The sequence below is a fragment of the Corticium candelabrum genome, chromosome 1, assembly GCF_963422355.1.
Source record: "Corticium candelabrum chromosome 1, ooCorCand1.1, whole genome shotgun sequence".
Taxonomy (NCBI): Eukaryota; Metazoa; Porifera; class Homoscleromorpha; order Homosclerophorida; family Plakinidae; genus Corticium; species Corticium candelabrum.
Genome location: NC_085085.1, coordinates 3,472,815 through 3,493,490, shown reverse-complemented (window position 1 = coordinate 3,493,490; position 20,676 = coordinate 3,472,815). Strand labels below are relative to the sequence as shown.

Sequence of the window (20,676 nt, the reverse complement as noted above, 5' to 3'; positions counted from 1 at the left end):
GACTTTATAATTCTCTGTGTAACATTAGCTACATACTTAAAAATAATAAAATTATTACGTGATTATATGTTTGAGATTGCATAAGTTTGTTCAGTTACCACGGCACTTCTCATATCAATGCAAACACGATCGTACGATATTCGTGTACTGTATCTGCTATAGCCATAACTACAAGACATGCACAAAGTATTTTTACAGATCGCAACCCTATACGTCAGAGATTCTCCCAGTCTATATGTAACTGCATGAGAACGTTCATTTCAGCTATGAGCAGTTTAAAATGGGCCTTTGGAAAAAGTTATGAGATTTGACGAGTAGCTACTTAAAACTTATAAGGCTAAACTGACTTCCGGGCTGCGGGTTATGTTTGTGAGAGGCTGCGTGTGTTTACATGACCAACAGTAATGTAGCCCTACTACTAGCAGTGAACTCTCAAACAATAAGAATGGCATCTAATAACTCAGCTCCTTTAGACCTATAGAAATCCCGTAAGACCAAAGCAATTAAGTTCTGCAATAAAGTAAATGAAAATTTAAAACTGACAACTTGACATGCACGCAACACTAAAAGCGGGGTACAGATCTCATTGACCGTGCAAACGTAACATAATGCAACGAACCGGAACGCTAGAGTAACTTTATACATAGAGACATGAGTAACCTCAAGTACGGATTCACTCTGACCTCTAGTCAGAAGGAGGCGTTACGAAATGCTCATCCAAAACAGATGGCGTCTGGCGTATGCCGTATCTAAAGCCATAGAGTAAAGCAGTGTAGGATACGAGGAGTAATGCTGACTGGATAAAGAGACTGCAGATGTAAGTTGAACATTTATATCAAATATTTTTGAACAGTCGAAACCAAACCTGTGCATTACTAAAAGTCGTAATCGGTGTTGTAGTTAAGAGTTCGTTGATCAAGATGTACTTCTAGAAAAATTCAACATCAGGGCTTACTTTTAGTCAGTTTATAGACAGAGGAATGGGTGGTGGTCTCAGACGTGGCTGTAGTGGCAATTGGGTTTGTTGCTTGCAACGTTAGTAAGTATAATGTTTCTAGATACTATTTCTCTAATATTCTTACTTCGACACAGAAATTAACACAGGTCGCCGAGTGTTTCCGAAAGTGCTAGTCATGCCACGTCGTGTGTCACTCACTAGATGCCAGACCCGTCTTTTGGTAAAGACTTTCAGAATGATGTCTCTTTGAGGATGCTGGGGGGTTTGTTCAAACCCATCTAACCCGCTGGTTACGCGCCTAATAATTCAGCTCCGTAAAACACGTAAGACGAAAGTAAATAATTAAACAATAATTTAAATGAGACTAAAACCACAACCCTAACCCTAACCCTTTAATTACCTAGCCCTAGAGTTCAAACTGTAACTAGGAACGACGTCTAACGAGCGTATTCTGAGAATACTATATACGCTACGTTAGTATAAGAACAACGTGAATACGTTCGTCAAACGTCGTTCGTATAGTTTGGGTACTCGATCTTTGATCGCGTGACTCTCTTGAGTGTCTGGGTAGCTTGCGGGTGTGCCGATTACTAAGAGAAATCACGTGATAAATTGCTCAAATCTCATTGGTTAAACTTTCCGCTCCTTTAGGTCAAAATTGAAAGCATCCTATTTTGACGTAATGTATACCGTAAAGTCTGGTTTAAATAATATGACGTTCAGTTGACGCTCAAGTGAGGACGTCAATCTTCAAAAAGCCTGCTTTGACGGAGACGGCATCCTTTGGTGTTGACGCTGACGCACGCTGGAGTTGGATTTCAGCGTCCGCGTCAGCGTTGCAACGTCAGCACCACCGTCATATTGTGAACCAGGTTTAAGTTAGCGTAATGTCACCTGGTTCACACATAACGCTCGCAACATTAGGTTACGTCACGTTGCTCTAGCGTAGGGTATGTGAACAGGACTTATCTGTCACAACTGTAAACAGGTCTCGATTCAAAACTTTAACCCATTCAATCAACCACGAGAGACAACATTGCTGTCAGAAAAAGGAAAATCCGATATCTATTTCTTCCACACCAGTTGACATATCTAGTGGCTTGTGACAAGAATGTGTGTAGCTATCAGCAATGCCTTTTTATTTAACAAGCAGCGACAGATCATGACACTCGTCTCAACTACATGTCTCAACTTTGTGTGGCCTTGCAGACATCTTAGAGATAAGGCCAAATCTCACGTGGCACAGATCATCGGTCAAACTGTAGAATTCTTTCTCTTCTGTACAGCATGCAATCAGCGTAATACCAGTTTGCTTCAGCTACCCTTCAGAACCGTCGATGACACTGATTCCTTGATACATGCATGTTGTTATTAGGGTTAGAGTTAACTAAACAAATCCACTCTCTAAGTTTGGGATTCCGACGCTGTCTCCTCTGAATTATGGAGCTAATAGTAGGTACGTCGTTCTAATGTCAGTAGCATTGCTGCAGCTATTCTACTGTAGAATGCCATCACGAGCTTGTAAGTGAGTGTTTACATTGTGTTTCTAGCTCTTCTGCTTGTCAGATTGGCACCTACATGCATGCACGTACCACGCGTCGTCAGTAAACTAGACGGTATTTGGTAGTATGGTCATTTGTAGCCGTTATCTGAAATTACAGTATAAGGAATTCAGTTAACATCCCTAAACGTTGAATCTTAATTAATTAATACATTTAGGCGCCTGTTGCCCAACTTTTAAAATAAAATCATTATAATTCATGTCATAACTGTAAGATATACATTATCAGTTAAAACTTTTCATAATTTATGACTTGTTAATGCTAATAGAGTTTCAACGGTAACGGTCAAGTTGTCTCCATAGTAACAAGACACGCCTCCGCTGTTTTAAGACTGTTATTGCGCGTTGGCTTCGTTCGAACATACAGGGACGCGAGTCTACGTATCGCGAACAGCCTAATGAGATTAGAATCCCTTTCTTGCGTTCAAGTTCATTTTGACGAGTTTCCCTAGCTCGGAGAGTTCAAATTTTGTTTGAAAAAGACGTCAAATACGCTCGTCAGCGTAACGTAGGTAAACATCAATCCATCTGATTGTTGTGCCTAGTTTCTAGGCAAATCGTCGTGCCAAGGTTTGGAGTTCTACGCTTTGGTTTTGCCAACTCAATAGAAGAAGAAGTTTCTTAATGGCGTCCATGCTGTCTTCGCGCAACGGTGGAGTGTGCCGGAAGTTCTCGGCAAGTTGGAAGGTGGGTTTGAAACATCCAAGTGAGGTAGACTTAAGATACAGACACTGTTTCTACACTTTACTAAAAGACTAATAGAGGTAGTCATGTTGTACCGTCGCTTCTACTAGTAGGAAAGGAATACTGGAAATGAAGGGTTACTCAAGAATGCACGTCGATTTGAAGCTGAAGCCAGGTGTTTTGAATATTGTCACTTTGCAGACGTAGCAATTGATGATGAAATGAAATTATAAAAGAAACAGTTAATTTTTCATATAATCGATCTAGGCAGGCATTCGTTTACTATCTCTAGGTAACGACAATGCGAGAATGTTGTCATCTACTAAATCTCGGCATTGCCTTGGCGTTTGTGTGTCTAGGTATACAGCAACCTGTTGTTGAGGTTGTGGTTGCCATCCAACGTATCTCGGCATTGCCTTGACATTTGTCTACATACACAGCAACCTGTTGCGAGGTTGTGCTTGCCATCCACCGTATCTCGGCTTTGCATTGACATTTGTTTACATAAACAGCAACATGTTGCGAGGTTGTGCTTGCCATTCACCGTATTTCGGCAGTAACTTAGTCTCGCGCAGCCAGCCCCTTCCCCTTTCGACTGTCGTTGGCGGGGAGAGGGTCTGGCAAGGTTTGTTTAATGTCTTGGTTCTGCCGACCCCATCATTACATGGGACATAAAGACATAACAATGATATGTTAATTAATTGAGATAAGCAAGCAAATGATGGGAAAGCACTTCTAAATGGTATCCGCATGTACAGCGAAGTTTTCGCTTTTGTTTCTGCTGCAGGTACTACTGGACTTTGTTCTAGTTTAAAGGTCGCTTTGTAGCTCTCTCACAGAACGCTGTGCAAGCCTTGCTGCTTCTTCCAAACAACTTGCACAAGCTACTGCCCTCAGATATAAGAGACATTTGCAGGGCCTATGAATCTGATCTACCGGAATCTATAACACTGGATGCAGAAGTTGAAAGGTGGCAGAAAAAGTGGGTCAAAGCAGATGCCAAGAATCGTCCTTCGACACTCAAGCAAGCCATGCAAGATCTGAAAGCGCGAAGTTATCCAAACATCTATCGCATCCTTCATCTATTGATGGTAATACCAGTCACATTCGTTAATGTCAAAAGAGCCAACTCATCACTTAAATACATAAAGACAGAATTAAGAAGCTCAACGGGCCAAGCTCATTAATGGGCCAAGCTCGTCTAAATGCTCTTGTGCTTCTTGACGTTCACAAGTCTTTGCTTCTTGATTTAGATCGCGTTTGTGGTCACACATCAAGTTGGGAAGTTTGGCGCTATCTTAGAGCAGACTTGATAGCTGAGCCTTCTAATAAGGCCAAAATTTAAGGAAAATATTATATTAGATATGTACGTGCCGGTTTTCAATTAACGTCCACTAAGTGCGATTTTTGTTCCCTGCTTTATGTACACTTTGATATTTGCTTAGGCAAAAGTATAACGTGCCTTCGCATCACTAACTCACCTTAGATTTACGGCGAAAAGCTCACATACGGTAATGGTTCGGCTGTAGAGCGAAGGCATTTGGTGTCATGTGATTATGCCATGTGACGCATATTTCCGTGTTTTTTGCATCACGCAAGCTGTACGTATGGTACTTTTCTATGGCTTCTTTTTGCAGAAAAAAAGGAGGAAAGCGCAAAGGCCCGAGCGATTGGAAGTCGAAGACCATACCACGTTTCAGAACTCAACTGTAACTTCTTCGCCGTCAGAGTTACCTGGCAAGTCTAGATCACTTTCTCGTGTACGATCTGCCATCACGAGTTGCTGACCTCGGAAAGCAAGACACAATATGCCGCGCAACACAAGCAAGCGTTTGCTCTGCAGCCCAAGACCCTAATGTCTACTGCGCGTGCGTGAATCAGTAAAGTGCTCTTTTAATTAAATTAATTAAAAAATTCCTGAATACGCACACAATTGATTTTACACCGTCGCGTAACTCCTTCCGTCAGATCCTAGATCCGCCTCTGAGTAGCCAAATGTCAAGACAGTGCCGAGATACGGTGGATGGCAGCCATATCCTCGCAATAGGTTGCTGTGTGCGAGTGTTTGTAAATACACAAACGCCAAGGCAATGCCGAGATGCAGTAGATGACAACATCCTTGTGTTGTCTTTACCTTGATACTACACGGATGCTAGTTAAGTTCCTAAAGTTGATTATGTCAACTGAATTCCTTATATAGTCAGATAACAGCTAGAAATGACGACGCGTGGTACGTGCTTGCATGTATGTGCTAATCCGACAAGCGGAAGAACTAGAAACACAATGTAAACACTCACTTACAAGCTCGTGATGGCATTCTAGAATAGCTGCATATTTCAAAGAATTTCATATTTTTAGAGTAGCTTCATATTTCAAAGGAGGCAGCCTCGAAATCCCAAACTGAGAGAGCGGAATTGTTTAGTTAACTGTAACTCTAGGAAAAACATGCACGTATCAAAGAATTAGGGTCATCAACGGTTCTCCAGGCAGCTGGAGCAAACTGGTATTACGTTGAGTGCATGGTGTACAGAAGAGAATGAGTTCTACAATTTGACTGATGATCCACGCGAAATCAACAACTAGGCCTTATCGTTGGATGCTGACTTGTTCTAAGATGTCTGCTATGCTGCACATGTACAGAGTTAAGACATGTAGTGGATAGGAGGGTTATGACATGTCGCTTCTTGATAAATACAAAGGCATTGCTTATAGCTAAACTGTACACACTTACCTGTGTCACAACCCACCAAGTATGTCAACTTGTATGGTAGAAATAGATATCGGATTTTTCTTTCTTTGACTGCAAAACCGTTCCTCATGCTTGGTCGTACGGATACATTTGAGTTAAAGTTTTGGATCAAGACATGTTTGCGGTTGTGACGGTTAGGCCGGTTACCCTACGCAGGACCAACGTAACGTAACCTAACGTTGCGAGCGTCACGTGAACCAGGTGACGTTACGTTACGTTACGTTACGTTACTTTACAATAGTATGGTGTTCTGTTTCGATGTAACAGAGTGGAACGTTTGACCAATCGGGTTTGAGCAATTCAGTACGTGTTTCCCTAGCCAATCGTCTTGCATTCTAATCCAGAAATTCAAGACACTTACGTGACCAAATTCAGGATACGCAAAACTATAAGCTAACGACGTTGAACGAACGTATTCTGTGAATACTATATACGGTACGTTACGTTACGCTGTGTAGTTAAAGTACGTTACGTTATGTTACGTTTGATTAATGATATCTGTAAGCCGGCCTTTAGCTGTTAGCGTACGTGCACGTCAAGTTGTCAGTTTTGAACTCTCATTTACTATACTGCAGTCAAATTTATTTGGTCTTACGTGATTTCTATATGTTTAACGGAGTTGTTTGACAGTTTATTGCAGAAGTACCGTAGGGCTGCATGACTGTAAATGTAGACATAGCCATTCCCTCACAAAAATGCTGGTAGAGCGAAAGTCATCTTAGCCCTGTCTGTTTTAGTAGCTACTCGCCAAATCTTGTGACTTTTACAAAGTCCCGTTTCGTGGCTACCTGCCCACTCGTGCATCCAGGACGTCAGAGTACAATTGTAGTTTTTGCGCTGTCGTCTATTGGATCTCGTCGTTCTCTTCCACTTGTAGCTCGTTTGCACGATGATTTATTTCATAGTACTTATGGTGTACAGCCTGCTGATTTGGGGTTATGGCTACGCCTATGTAAGACATTAATTGGGGATTGATATAGATAAGCTCTAACGTTTAGGGTTGTCATCTGTAAATATACTTTGGGTCTTGTAGTTATAGCTATACCGGATACACATATAAGTATGATCGTGCATGGTATGATAAGTGCCGTGTTAACAGGTCAAACTCACAAACACATAATCACGTGATTATATTTTCTATTTCTGCGTATGTAGCTAATGTTACGCACACGATCATAAAGTCTACAACTCAAAGGACACAAAGCACTAGCAAAGTATTAGAAACTAGCAGCTATAATCTGAGCTACCAAGCTAGATATGCATGCATTAGTTTGCTTAGATTTCTACAACACAGCAGCAGCAAAAAAGATCAAACGTCAAACAAACTACTATCCAATAGTCATCTGCATGCCGCAGCATGCACACTGATCCAACATTTGCGAATCGTTTGACTAGCGGATGAAGATGTGAAAGAGACCGCGACCTCCACAGCTGCCGCTAGACGACGACTGACCACCATATGATTCAGCACGATCCCAGTCTTGTGGAGCAAGTAAGTGTCCACCATTATTGTCTATCTCTGTAAACAGCGATGGTATGGTTACCGTGCACAGCAATGCAATAAAAGATTACATTCTAAAATTTACCATTCCAAACTTCTTTAAACCAAGCGCAGCCTGAAGACGTCGCTCCAGCTACGAAAGCACCATCTTCCTGTCAAAATATATTTCATATTATTAGATTACATGTACAGTAATCTTGTAACACTGGTAAATACCCAGCTGAGAGCAATAGGTTTGCCGCTGGACTTTTCTGTGCCATAGTAAGAATACTAGAGAAATAGTAACTACAGAAATATTATACTTGTTAATGTTGCAAGCAACAAACCGATGTGCCACAGCCACGCCTGGAACCACCAGCCATTCCTCTTTCTATAAACTGACTAAAAGTAAGTCCTGATGTTGAATTTTTTGGGAAGTACATCTTTATCAACGAATTCTTAGCTACAAGAACAATAAGACTCTTAGCAATGCGATAATGCACACATTTTGTTTTAGACAGTTTAAAAAATATTTGATATCAATGCTCAACTTACATCTGTAGTCTCTGTATCCAGTCAGCATCACTTCTTCGTATCCTATACTGCTTGCTTCTATGGCTTGAAATACGTCATATGCCAGACGCTTATTTGCATTTCCTGGGTCTAGACTAGTGATGTGTGCATTTGATCTATGTCCTTTCTTCATGTTGTTGTGACCAGTTGAATCATCACGACTTGAATAGATAAGATTCCACCCACCACCAAATGATTCCATGTCACAATAAATTTTAAATTCACCACCAGACGTCTAAAGCAAAATTATTGCATGACATGACTTGAGTCAAACAGCAAGAATATGTGCATACATCACTAGGGTTAATCCAACGAACGGAAGAGTTTGGTGTACGAGTATACTTTCGAATGCTTTTACATGTTTGTCCAGCAGCGTCTTTGCTAGATCCGTCTTTTCCATACTTATTTCTCTGGCAAAGCCTGTGGACGAAATATTGTATATATATCCGGTTACTTATTTAAACACTTACTCAGGCGTGCATGATTACGCATACTCAAATACTGACCTCTTTGCTATTACAGTTAGATTGTTTTCTAGTTGCATCAATGCTTCATCTCTTTTACCAAATCTAAATTTTTAAAAATTCAAATGTGATAAAACTTAAATATTGATAGCCTTCTATAAACGAGACTGACATATTGCTTAGAAGATTGATACTTGCTACGAGCTCTGTAACGAGCTCGTCGTCTTCACTTGGTTGTTCTTTAAGTAGATTCAGCAACACAGAGCCATGCTGGCCTATGGCCGTTATGTTGTTCTTGATTTCCGTCAAGGTTTGGTCATGATTCCTTATCTGCCCAACCAAGTTGGCACTTTTTTGAGCCATGATGTAAGGCAAAGCACTAGGAATGAGACCCTATTGTATGACAAACAGCTAGTGCAAACAGCACGTCACAAGAAACATTAGAGTGTATATGACTACTTCAACGAAGTTCTTCACTCAACAACTCTCTAGCTAGTATTACATATATTTTCTTTCGCATCTATTTCATTCAACTCACGCTGCATGGTGTTTGTGCAGAGGTCACAGCTAGCAAGAAAGCGGCTATTGCCGTAAAGACACAGCATCCTGCCACCATTACAGTTTCTTGCAAAGTTAAGCGTCTGCTCTAATCGCCGTCTGACTCTGTAATACAGAACAAATAAGATAGCTAATCTGTTCCAAACAAACCTGATCGAGTTGTCTGCTAACGTAAAGCCGCTGAAGTTATGAAGGAACAGCCAACTGTCTTGGCTTTATATAGAGTCAGTTAACTGATGGAAACTAAGGTCATTGTATTATTGCCTAGTCTCCGTAAGTGTAAACTCGGAAGTGAGTAATGACGTAGACGCCACCCTAGGTGTGCTCATTAAACCACTAAAGTCCAATAATAGGTGCAGTGTGAGAAATTACCAGATCTTAATATCCTGGGCACTTACAAACATGGAAATGATACCTCCGGAATGCACGCGAGGAGATGGAGACACTGGTGCATTGTAGCAGTCAGAATGATGCTCAAATATGTTGGAACGAGCAGTTTCCGAAATATTACATATGCAGTCTCCACCCCAGTCGGACATGGCCCATCCCATTCTAGCTAGAGAGTAGATGTAATCACCTTAATTGCATTCCTTAGAAGACATTAGACAGCCAATTCGTTCTCAATGACGTCTCCAGAGTCACAAGCGAACTCAATTCAGAGCTTTGGAAGACATCCTCACCTACTTCTGTCAGTAGTATTTCTGCAGCTGTTCTAGAATGATATCACAAGCTTGAAATGAGTGTTCACATTGTGTTTAGCAGACGTCATTGAAGTAGTTACGCTAATTCAATTTTCTATTTTCCCCACTAGGCAGCCCAAACTGACAAAGTCCACACCCACAATTTCCACACTGCACCTATTGTTCGAATGGACTTTAGGAGGTTGCTTTGTATGTAGCCATATGTGCCGAGATACGAATGTCAATACAAAGCCGAGATACGGTGGATGGCAACCAAACCCTCACAACAAGACATCAGAGGAACCTTATCAGACCTCCCACCACCGGAAGTCAAAGGGGGAGGGGCTGGCTGCGCCTGACTATGCCGAGATACGATGAATGACAACCACATCCTCGCAACAGGTTGCTGTGTATGTAAACAAACGTCAATGCAAAGCCGAGATACGGTGGATGACAACCACAACCTCACATCAAGACATCAACGGAAACTTAGCTAGAAGACCTTCTCCACGCCAATGGAAGTCAAAAAGGGGGAGGGGCTGGCTGCGTGATACTACTCTCTGTTTGCGTTGACTTTGTCACTAGTGATGCAGCTGCATTTGTTTACCACACTCGGATGTTAAGTGATATCCCATAACTGCACTGTTAAAAATGAATTGCTCTAGCTACACCTTCGAGTGATAGTTGTAACCTTTGTTTGTGCCCTAGACTTTGGTGTAAAGTTATACACCTACTTACTGTTAGAACTAAAGTGCTATATTGACACCTTTCAGTGCTATTACTGAGGATGTAAAATTTTGCACCGATATCGGTGCAAAGTTTACTCCAGGAGGCGTAGCAATAACACATTATCTGGCTCAATTGCAGAGAATCCCGTATACTTACGTGTGAGTGACTGAGCGTGGATTGCCGGCGACATTATGAAAAAGACGGTGATGCAGAGGTACAGTATTTACAGTAATAATTGTCATGTGTATAACGCTCAACTTCCCAACTTGCAGACTAGGTGTTTGTTGCAAAAACGGATTGTGCCTCGTCGCAGGCTACGCTAGCCGTCCGTTTTCGTCTACGGTGTTACCTTCCTTCTTTGCGAGATGTACACACTGCATTCGTGCGTGATGCCTGCACTACACGTACTGAAAGGAGGTTCCTCACGGGTGACAACCACATTCACGACCGCCATTTCAGTCAGGTGATTCTGTCACGTGCCCGTAAAAATAGACACCTCATCAAATAGAGCATGCGGTTCTCAAAAAGGACGCTGGCGGGAAATGGGAAACAATGAATCATATTGGAGTGGCCTAATATGATTGAGTTAGTAGACTAAATAAATGTATAAATAGTAGATTAATCAATAATTAATCAATTTTAAATTAGAATTAAATTTATTTAATTAATTATTCTAAAGAATTTATACCGATTAATTAATTATATTTAAAGCAATTCATGTACTACTAGAACAGCAACAAATATGTCACTCCAGTTTCTGATGAGTGAATCACTTGTTGAGACTAGATTGTGTGCATCACCTGATTGAAAACAGTGTTCTAATCTATTGTTATGATTAGTTAATTAATTGTCTTATTTGGATGCTGCTGTTTGTGTCGAGTGGTTCACTTGCCCTGACTAAGTTAAGTGCTTCAACTAAGTGAAAACAGTGTCATAGTGTATGGTTAGCAATATGATTTGGTAACAGTAATTATGACATATTAATTAATTAATTAATTTGATGCTGCTGTTAGTGGCGAGTGGTTCACTTACCCTGACTAAGTTGGGTGCTTCACCTAACTGAAAACAGTGTCATAGTGTATGGTTAGCAATATAGTTTAGTAACAGTAATTATGACATATTAATTAATTAACTAATTATTTGGATGCTGTTAGTGGCGAGTGGTTTACGTACCCTGACTAATTTGGGTGCTCCACCTAACTGTAAACAGTGTACTAACCTAATCTAACCATCCCTAATCCTCCATAACCTCGCCTAACCCTGAAATAAAATGATGAGTACTGGTTGAACCACGGCTTGCATCATTGATTCCTGACGAATGTCCAGTTGTCTCAAGTTTGTTTTAAACACATAACCGTATACACTCTATTTCTGATTATTAGTACTTGCTACCTTGTACTTGGTAACACTTTGTATGCATGGAATGTCTTTAACCTGTAATGTGGATTTATCAATCCATATTTGCTAGAATAATCAGATGAGAATCATTGCCTAGCTTGGTTCAGAGTTCGGATACATTTTTGTGCTAATCTTTACTGCAAGCATGATGGAGAAGTGGAATGATTCTTGCACAAGATTTGGCAATGGGGCAGCAAGAAACCAAAGTGGGTGGAAAATGAATGATTGAACTTGAACAGAGATATGGGGCTGAGTTTAAAGACATTGATAATTCAGGTGTAACTGATATAATGGATTTAGGTTTACTTGTTGGTAACACTTGTAAGTGTGTAGGTTGCAGATGCTTTGCTGCAATGGAGCTGATGATGGTGCAGCTTTCCAGCAAGACACAGAAACCAGTTCGACAAGAAGTCAAAGTTGATATATCTGATTATCGGTAAGATTGTTTCATATGCGATAGTGTGACAATGTCCCATTGTATATTACAAGATTAAAACATTTTGAAAAAATGTGAAAGATGTAGTGTTGCCGTACGAAAAAGAATAGAAACAAGACCATGTAGGGTGTGCTGTGACATCTTTCATGAATTCACTCATACAGACTGATCAATACATCATCCATACATTGCACCATTTTCTAAACACTGATACCTTGGAAAATGGTGCAATGTAGGGATGATGCATTGCTCAGTCTGTATGAGCAAATTCATGAAAGATGTCACAGCACACCCTAAATGGTCTTGTTTCTATTCTTATTTGTACGGCAACCCTACATCTTTCTCATATTTCAAACTGTTTAATAATCTTTTTTGCATTTATTACAGTTTGTCAGATTTAGTCAGCAATGTGTGTGTGTGTGTGTGTGTGTGTGTGTGTGTGTGTGTGTGTGTTTGTGTTTGTGTTTTGCATGTGTGTCTGTGTATGTTTCTTTGGTTCTGCGTGTGACATCTTGTACAATTTAATTAATATGTTGATGTTTTTCCTAGCATGGTTGTGAACTTGGACGTACTATTGTCTTTGGACATGAACAATCAACTTCCTTGTCAACTCCCTCTGAGAAGTGGTCTGAAACATGTAAGATAACTCAACCAAGGACAAAGAAAGTCGAAGGCAGGTGGCAAAAGAATGAATGACGTAGGAAGAAAATACGAATAGGATCTCTTGAATAGGAATGTGGAAGGTAATTGATCTTGATACTAATGCAATGCATTTTGCAGTTTCTAAGTGCCTTGCTTCGATGAAGGTCATACTTATATACTATTGTCATGCAAACGCCAAATACCAGCTATAGATGCTGTGATCAAGTACCCTTAGGTACTTGGCCAGAGCATCCAAGGGCACTGACTTTGGTGCAGTCTCAGGACTGGACATCAAGCCCACATGTACCCATACTGCATGATCTGCCAAGCCAGCGGTCTTGTCCACCCCAGTCAATGACCCGGTAATCATTTATACTCGTCATGCCCATCCTATACTTGAACTCATGACCCAAAGGTCCCGGATGTTTTCATTCTTAATAGCGCTCTTTAACGAATTGAGCTAAAGACGTCACACACACACACACACACACACACACACACACACACACACACACACACACACACTTAGTAGAGTTTTAAGTAGATTAATTCTGTTTGTGAAGTATGCAATAACATGTTATGCCATATAGATCATATTTAATGTGTGGTCCACTGGATATGGATACCTTATGCCTTTTGTGTGTATTCTCCTAGGAAAGTGATGATGCAGAGTCCACAGTAGACAAGGTAGCTCAAGTTGCTCCATACTTGATTGTATGTGGCAATCCAGCCAAACCAAGCCATGTTATTGGCATCTGAGCCCATCATCATGTTCAAAATTCAGTGCAGCAACAGCATATGCTGTCCAGCGTTATTGCTTGCTGTAATGTATGTTTTCAATACAAATTTCTCTCAATCTTTAGCAACTTTTTACTGGTGCCTGGACGTCATGTTACTGGGATGTACTTCAGCTCCACTGATATCTAGTTTTTTTAGCTGGATTTCAATGAGGAATTTTGTTTGATAAATTGTGTTTTGCTTTTTGCTTAGTGCGTTGACTCACTATATTTGGTTTAACTGTTTAAATACAAGCAATGGTATTAAAATCTATTGTAACGTACACGTGCCAGAACCGAAGGCCGCGGACCCCAGACCGCCTTTACAAAATGGTGCTAATAGCAGCCTACAAAAGTATAAGATAAACACCTTTCTGGTGTTTGGGTAACACTAAACTAAGGTTGTTTTAAGCACCATGAAATGCTGTAACAGTTACAACAGATTGTGGTGCTTTCCTACACGCTTGCGAGTGTTAGTCTACCGACAGCATCTTTGCACGTAATTTGGTGTTTGTAGAAAACCTTTGTTTTAATAGTGTGTACATTCTAGAGGTCATACTACAATACAAAGATGTTAGGCAACAGTAGAAACAGTCGTAGGTTATCAAGACGAAGCAGAACGAGAAGAGGAGTCAGAAATATCAAGCATCTACTTCCGAAACAAGAGCAACTGTGAGTTGATGTCAAGGCAGCGGGCCATTTAGTGACCTTGCTAATGGCTACTAGTAAGTGCACGCCAGAGGCATGACTCAAAACTCTGGTGCACACAGACTTGTTAGTTTAGTTTCAGCTCCAGTTCTTCGATCTTTTCAAGCTTACGGTGACAGGACGTGCACAGCAGCGTCGATAATCTCGTTAGTCCAGCGGTTAGCAGACTAGCTAGCGTTTTACTGCAGATTCAAAGAGTCGTCATTTCATGCCAAAGACATCGCCGCAAATACGGCTGACGTCTCATCTATGTTCGTGAGATCTCATGACATTTTTTACAAATGATAGGTTTGTGTCATGCCAAAGCATGGTATCTTTGCATCTCATTATTGAACTAGGTAAAACGATCCTACGCTGTTCGACTACCATCTAGCATCACTTCTTGATAAGTACTTTCGAAATCATTTTAGTATCGATTTGGTCTAGAGTCTAGAGTTCGCGCGCTTCACGCACTCTCCAGTCTGGAAGCTCGAGGTTAACTCCACACTTGAATGTTGTTTAATTACTTAACAACGTTAGACAGAGTTGACTCCACCCCGGAGTCGTGCGCACTAGCGCGCGTTGTATCTGAGTCGGAATTATCCGCGCGAAGTACTTTATACTTGGCACTGCGGACGTGTTGCGGTCATTGTAGCAACTGTAAGCATAAGCGCTTCAGAAAATTTGTGCCCTCCTACCCATATCTCCGTTGGTAGTCCAACATGAAAGGCCAAGGGTCGAAGTCCTGCTTTGACCGTCTCCTGCAGCACGGTACGATTCCCGCATAGGCATACTTGGGCTCCGATCCTCGCGTCTGGGCCAGACTTTCCCTCCGGCAAGTCTGGCAAAATTCGTCCAGTAAATTTACCTGGTGATGTCTATGACTATGAAGATCCGACGAAGGTAAGGAGTCAAACAGACGAGTAGACTAAAGCTACTCTTACATTTTAGTCTGTTGAGCAATACGAGCGCGCGCTAATGCGCAGACCAAATCCCCGACCGACCTAAAGGTTAAATCCGCTACTGCGCTAGAACCAAATCCGCGAAAAGAATCGATTGCAGAGATCCGAGGTAGAAGCGGTACGCTAACGCAGAAAGTCTTCCGGTACAAGTGCGTTAGCAAGCGACAAGCCCGCTGCTAGCTACACCGGTCACCGAGTGTTTCCAAAAGTGCCATTCTTGAGACGACGTGGGTGACTCATTAGATGCAACAGACTCAATGTCACGGCCATGTCGACCTTCGAAATCTCCATGTCGTTCCTCTTTGTCGATCCTGACGATATTCTCTATTGGAGAAAGATGAAGAAGAAGGCGTAGAGCGTGTGATCGTGCTTGATTGGCGAGTTTCTGACCCGTAGTTGGACATTTTCACTTCTGCCGAAATCGGCCGTCAAGCACACCGAGAGGAGGATTGGGAGGAGGTTAGCGAAGCTTCCGAAGAGAAGAGGTTTTGTTTCGTAATCCCTAGGTTTGTCTAAACGTGGTTGGGGGTGCTGTTTCGTTACTCAACGGAATTTTTTTCTTTCAAGCGTCGTCATACTTCCGGTCGCTTGTGTTGATGGCAACGGAACCAGATGTTGCAAGAATGCAACCGTCGTGCTAGCTAGTAGAATAGCGTAGGTGAATACAAGATGTCTCTACGTATAGAAGGTTTGGTGTTGCACACTTTTTGCGCCATTTGGGGGTCATTTCAGGTCATTTCAGGTTATTGCCTTCGGTCTGATCAGAGAAGTGGTCAGGGCGTGGTCGCTGTCGAACAGAAGCTCGAAGCTGTGCGCCGTACAAGCAGAGGACGTGCTTTGTTGAGAGTAATAATTTGTAGATAGTGTAGATAGATGTGTACAGTTGGTTATTTCTACTTTGTAAGTAGTTTTACAATAGTTTGTGTAGCTTACTACTGTTTCTTCCATAGCCTGATTTTGCACTGTCCCGAGGTAATCCGGGCTAAGCAATGTTTATAACCGTGTAGAGTTGAGTCTGTTGCATCCCCGAATTGGTTTTTGTGCCTGTATGGCTTCATTCTAGGTTCTGCGCTAGACCTACAATGTTGAAGGGGCGTTCCTTAGTGTAATACGCAGTAAGCATTGATATCCAACTGTTTGTACTCGCCGACGGTCACGTGACGTTGAAGACAACCAACGTACAAAGTGGCAGGTCTGTAGCTGTCGAGGTAGATTTATAGTGATTTTTAGAAGATCTACATACGGGAGAGAAGCATCATTGCAATAATACCTGCTCAAACAGGGGTCAATGTAGCGTATACGTAGACAGGAAGTCGACATGAACGAATCGAAACAGTCATCAATAGCAATGAGAATTGTATCATTCGAAAGCGCAATTGACAGGATTTTTAACTGTCTAAGTATTGTAATTTCTGCTTCTATAATATGGCTACAGTAGAGAATAATAGGTATCGGAGCGTAGGTTACGTGAGCGCGCTACCCAATTAGTACAGGTGTGTACGTGTGGGAATGTCAATTAACCTCGTTATCTAGATCTAGCCTCGCAATGTTATTTGACGAACGGTCAATTTGCTGCTAGACTTCATAACTCTGAACTGTCGACTCGATCCGGTTTGTTCAGAGCCGAGCAGCTATAACTCGAGTTGTTGGCGTTACCTCGCATTGTTCTTCTTTTTTTCTAGGTCTCGGCAGACTAGCAGACGTTACGTATTCACTCCACTCTGTGACTTCCTTGATCCAGTTAGCAACCGTCATGCACATGGTGACAAGTTGCTATTTCTTCACGGCTCTGACCGCTTTCCTGCTGGCTGTGCCATCTGTACATGGCTCATGCAGAGTAAGTCAGCTAGCATTGTTGCTGTATATTCGCAGTTAGAGCTGCATAGTTAGTACTGATCCATCTTGGTCCGCTGAATTGGACACTTATAGTGTATGATAAAAATTACTGTGTTCTGTATATCCATTCCTACTTCTTCGTGTGTTATCCTGTTTGCTAGGGTTGTCTGTCTTACAACAGGATTTCAGTCCTAATGCATTGCCTTACATCATGGCTCAACAAGGTGCAAAATTGGCTGAGCAATTAAGGAGCAATCAGTCCTTGACCGATTTCAGATACAACATAACAGCTTTAGCTGAACACGGCTCACACTTGCTAACTATGGTTAAGGGAAAACCATCTACTAACAAACTAGTTCAAGAACTTTTAGCAAATATCACTTCTGTAGTAAACATGTCAGTTTCTTTTCTCTAGACACTTGATCGACTATTTCATGTCATTAACTAGCTTTGTCTCCAATGTTTAGTAATCAGGACAATGCAGTGAAACAACTACAAGACAATCTGACATTAATAGCAACAAGGTCAACCTTTTTGTAGCGCATACTCACGTTTGAATAATCTGAATTTGTATGGTGTGTACGTATGAGCATGCTCAAGCACGATCACCTGTTCACAGATATGATATTTGGTCAGATTCTGTTTGAATTACTTGGTATATATACCGAAATTTGTCTACAGGCTTTGCCATAGAGATGCCTATGGAAAGGATGGGTCTAGCAGGGACGATGCAGGACAAACATGCAAAAGCATTCGAGACTATATGCTACTACATGGACATACAGCCAACTCTTCTATTCGCTGGATCAATCCTAGCCATGTATACATTTTTCTAGAATGTTTTGTTTGACTCGAGTGATGTGGCGTCTATTTGTTGTAGACACCTGGTGATGAATTTCAGATATATTGTGACATGGATTCATTTGATGGTGGCTGGAATCTTATCTACTCGAGTCGTGATGACAATACTGGTAACAACAATATGCAGAAGGGTAATAGATCGACTGCACACATCACCAGTCTAGACCCAGGAAATGCAAATAAGCGTCTGGCGTATGACGTATTTCAGGCCATAGAAGCAAGCAATGTAGGATACGGGGAAGTGATGCTGACTGGATACAGAGACTACACAAGTAAGTTGAGCATTTAATTCAACGGTCATAAAATGCAACACCAAATTTTCTATCACCGCGTTACTTACTTAGTAATGCAGGCCCGGATATCAGGAAATTTTAAAAAGAGGGGATTGATATAATAGGAGTCATAAAGCATTAATTAAATAAATGATTAGCTAAATTCTAGTCTTCTGTCTTCTAATAAAATTATTTATTGCTGAAAGTTTACTAATAATCTGCTGGACTGAAAGTGACTATACAGACGTATGTGGAATAATGCAATTTCCTATGGAAATAAACTATACAAATCGGTAGAATGGCTGTTACGTATACAGAAATGATCTATTATGCATTTTGTTATTGTTTTGTTGTTGTCGCACACAGAAATCCGGTGCAAGTACATACAGAGTATGCACACAAACAAACAAACAAATATATACATAATAAAATACTACTAAATAGAAGTTTTATATGTTAATTAAACAACTAATTATTGAGAGAAGTTCAAGGAGTCCATCTATGGTAGTAAAATCTAAACAATGTTTGTGCAATCTGACCAGATTAGGTGTGCAAGGCTATCAGCCATCACATACCCCAATTATCTTGATATACGTTCGGGTATACGAGGCTATGCACTCCTTTTCTTGGTGCTGAACTACGCTTAATGGAAAAGGGGATTGTAACCCCCTGAACCCCATCTGGATACGCGCTTTTAATGATTCTATTTAATGTTTTAGGTAAGACGTCGTTGATCAAGATGTACTTCGATAAGACTGCGACATCAGGACTTAGTTTTACTCAGTTCATAGACAAAGGACTCAGTGGTACACTGCGTGGTTGTTCTTCGGTTAGTATTGGTGATATATTACAAAGCAAAGATTGTAATTTTTATCTCTTTTAGAGTTCATACTATGGCATAGAAATTTCCAGCGGCAGACCTATGTCCCTCACCTGGGTAACTACACTTTAGCATTCCTATTATAAATAAAATGATGAAAGGAAATTATAACTGTAACAGGAAGATCAAGCCTTTGTTGCTGGAGCGGTGTCCAGTTGCGCTTGGTTCGGAGAAGTCTGGAATGGTTAGGTTTGTAACATTCCTATTGAGTATAAGGTTAACACCATTGCTTTTTGCAGAGAAAGACACTCAAGGTGGCCACTTACTTGATCCACAATATTGGGGTCGTGCTGAACAATACTATCTTCAGACCCCGTCTAGTGGAAGTTGCATGAATCGCGGTCTCTATCACATTTTCATCCGTTAATAGAGCGAGAGATTTGCAATTGCTGAATGAGCGTGCAGCAGGGCTCAATGACTGTGTGTGTTAGCACTTTCAGTTTTGACGTTTTGATTTGTAGTGCTGTGCTGTAGCAAAGTTAGTTTCTAGCTATGGGTAGTAGCTGTCAGTGATAGCAGAATACTAAACTTTATGATCTGCGCAAATTGAATGCTCCCAAGTTTGTGTGTGGTATCTATATAGTCACGTGATTTCATGCATTAATTAAACAGGGAACTCTGCGAATTCCCACTTTAAACATGTAAATTTGTGGTACCCCACTTAGAAAGAATTCTGCGCTTACAGTATCTAGAATTATATTGCTTAAACTGCGCAAATTGAAATATTCTAAATATACGCAATTGTACTGTAATTAATTAATTAATTAATGTTGCAGTCACGTGACATTTTGCGTAACTGAAAGGATAACTGCAACGCAAAAATCAAAAATTCCTTTATGTTGGAAATTGATAGTTCTAGTTGCATACATGACAGGAAAATTAGTTTTAGATTTTCAAGTTAAGTCTTCGCTGACTTATAGCACGTCAACGTTGCTTCCGGGAACGCGTTATAACAGGCGTGGTGTAGTGTGACGTCACAGAGGGGAGACTCCACGCTAGCGTGTATTTTAGACAAAGGAATATGTGCCGAAAGAATGGTTCAGTGTTGCGTGACTGCAGGATGCACCAATTCGCACAAGTTCTACGCAATCGTATTTCGATTTCCGAAAATCCCCAAGCTAAGAGTGGGAATCGCAAGATATTGAGGACAATTGCAGAGACGTTTGTGTCGTCCGGGCGACTTCTACTGAGTTCAAAGCGTCTTACCGAGTGGACAGGAGCCTGCAGTAGCCACTTTTAGTCTGATTGCTTCGAGATTCGTACAGCCAGGTCTATTCAAGAGCTTGGTCTGGGTTGTAGAAGAGCGAAATCGAGGCCACCATTTTCCATCTACCTGCTTCCACACTTCAAGGTCGCAGCATTCTGGAACTTTTGCAAAAGAAAAGGAGAGCCGTAATTGAGAAGCGGAAAGGTAAGGAAGACTCTCGTGCAGGACTATAGTACCACAAAAATGGCTAGGAGAGGTCAACTTCTTGATGACTCTAGATGAC

The 20,676-nt window shown here is 41.2% G+C and overlaps 2 protein-coding genes and 2 long non-coding RNA genes across 6 annotated transcripts; 3 read left to right on the top strand and 1 right to left on the bottom strand.

Annotated features, from left to right (window-relative positions):
• Window positions 1-7,171: 7,171 nt before the first annotated feature.
• Window positions 7,172-8,199, bottom strand: LOC134197002 (uncharacterized). Its single transcript, XM_062666238.1, has 5 exons — window positions 7,988-8,199; window positions 7,780-7,895; window positions 7,670-7,723; window positions 7,539-7,605; window positions 7,172-7,471 (listed from the first exon to the last, which is right to left on the bottom strand). Exons 1-5 carry the CDS (start codon window positions 8,136-8,138, stop codon window positions 7,344-7,346), a joined length of 516 nt encoding a protein of 171 aa, XP_062522222.1. The 5' UTR covers window positions 8,139-8,199; the 3' UTR covers window positions 7,172-7,343.
• Window positions 8,200-10,602: 2,403 nt separating this feature from the next.
• Window positions 10,603-13,963, top strand: LOC134190997 (uncharacterized). Of its 2 annotated transcripts, none has more exons than XR_009971706.1 (6): window positions 10,603-10,650; window positions 10,709-10,899; window positions 11,932-12,110; window positions 12,168-12,270; window positions 12,820-13,013; window positions 13,567-13,963. It is a non-coding gene; the product is annotated as an uncharacterized LOC134190997 (long non-coding RNA). The 2 variants fall into 2 exon arrangements; XR_009971705.1 differs by having other exon boundaries at window positions 11,905-12,110.
• A 1,559-nt stretch (window positions 13,964-15,522) lies between these two features.
• Window positions 15,523-16,349, top strand: LOC134195374 (uncharacterized). Of its 2 annotated transcripts, none has more exons than XR_009972370.1 (3): window positions 15,523-15,822; window positions 15,905-16,025; window positions 16,080-16,349. It is a non-coding gene; the product is annotated as an uncharacterized LOC134195374 (long non-coding RNA). The 2 variants fall into 2 exon arrangements; XR_009972369.1 differs by having other exon boundaries at window positions 15,523-15,843.
• A 584-nt stretch (window positions 16,350-16,933) lies between these two features.
• On the top strand, window positions 16,934-19,723 carry LOC134190528 (uncharacterized). The gene is made up of 9 exons (XM_062658987.1): window positions 16,934-17,174; window positions 17,355-17,569; window positions 17,641-17,697; window positions 17,855-17,993; window positions 18,054-18,306; window positions 19,026-19,135; window positions 19,190-19,243; window positions 19,307-19,370; window positions 19,426-19,723. The coding sequence occupies exons 1-9, from the start codon at window positions 17,091-17,093 to the stop codon at window positions 19,551-19,553; spliced, it is 1,104 nt and encodes a 367-aa protein (XP_062514971.1). The 5' UTR covers window positions 16,934-17,090; the 3' UTR covers window positions 19,554-19,723.
• The last annotated feature ends 953 nt before the right edge of the window (window positions 19,724-20,676 follow it).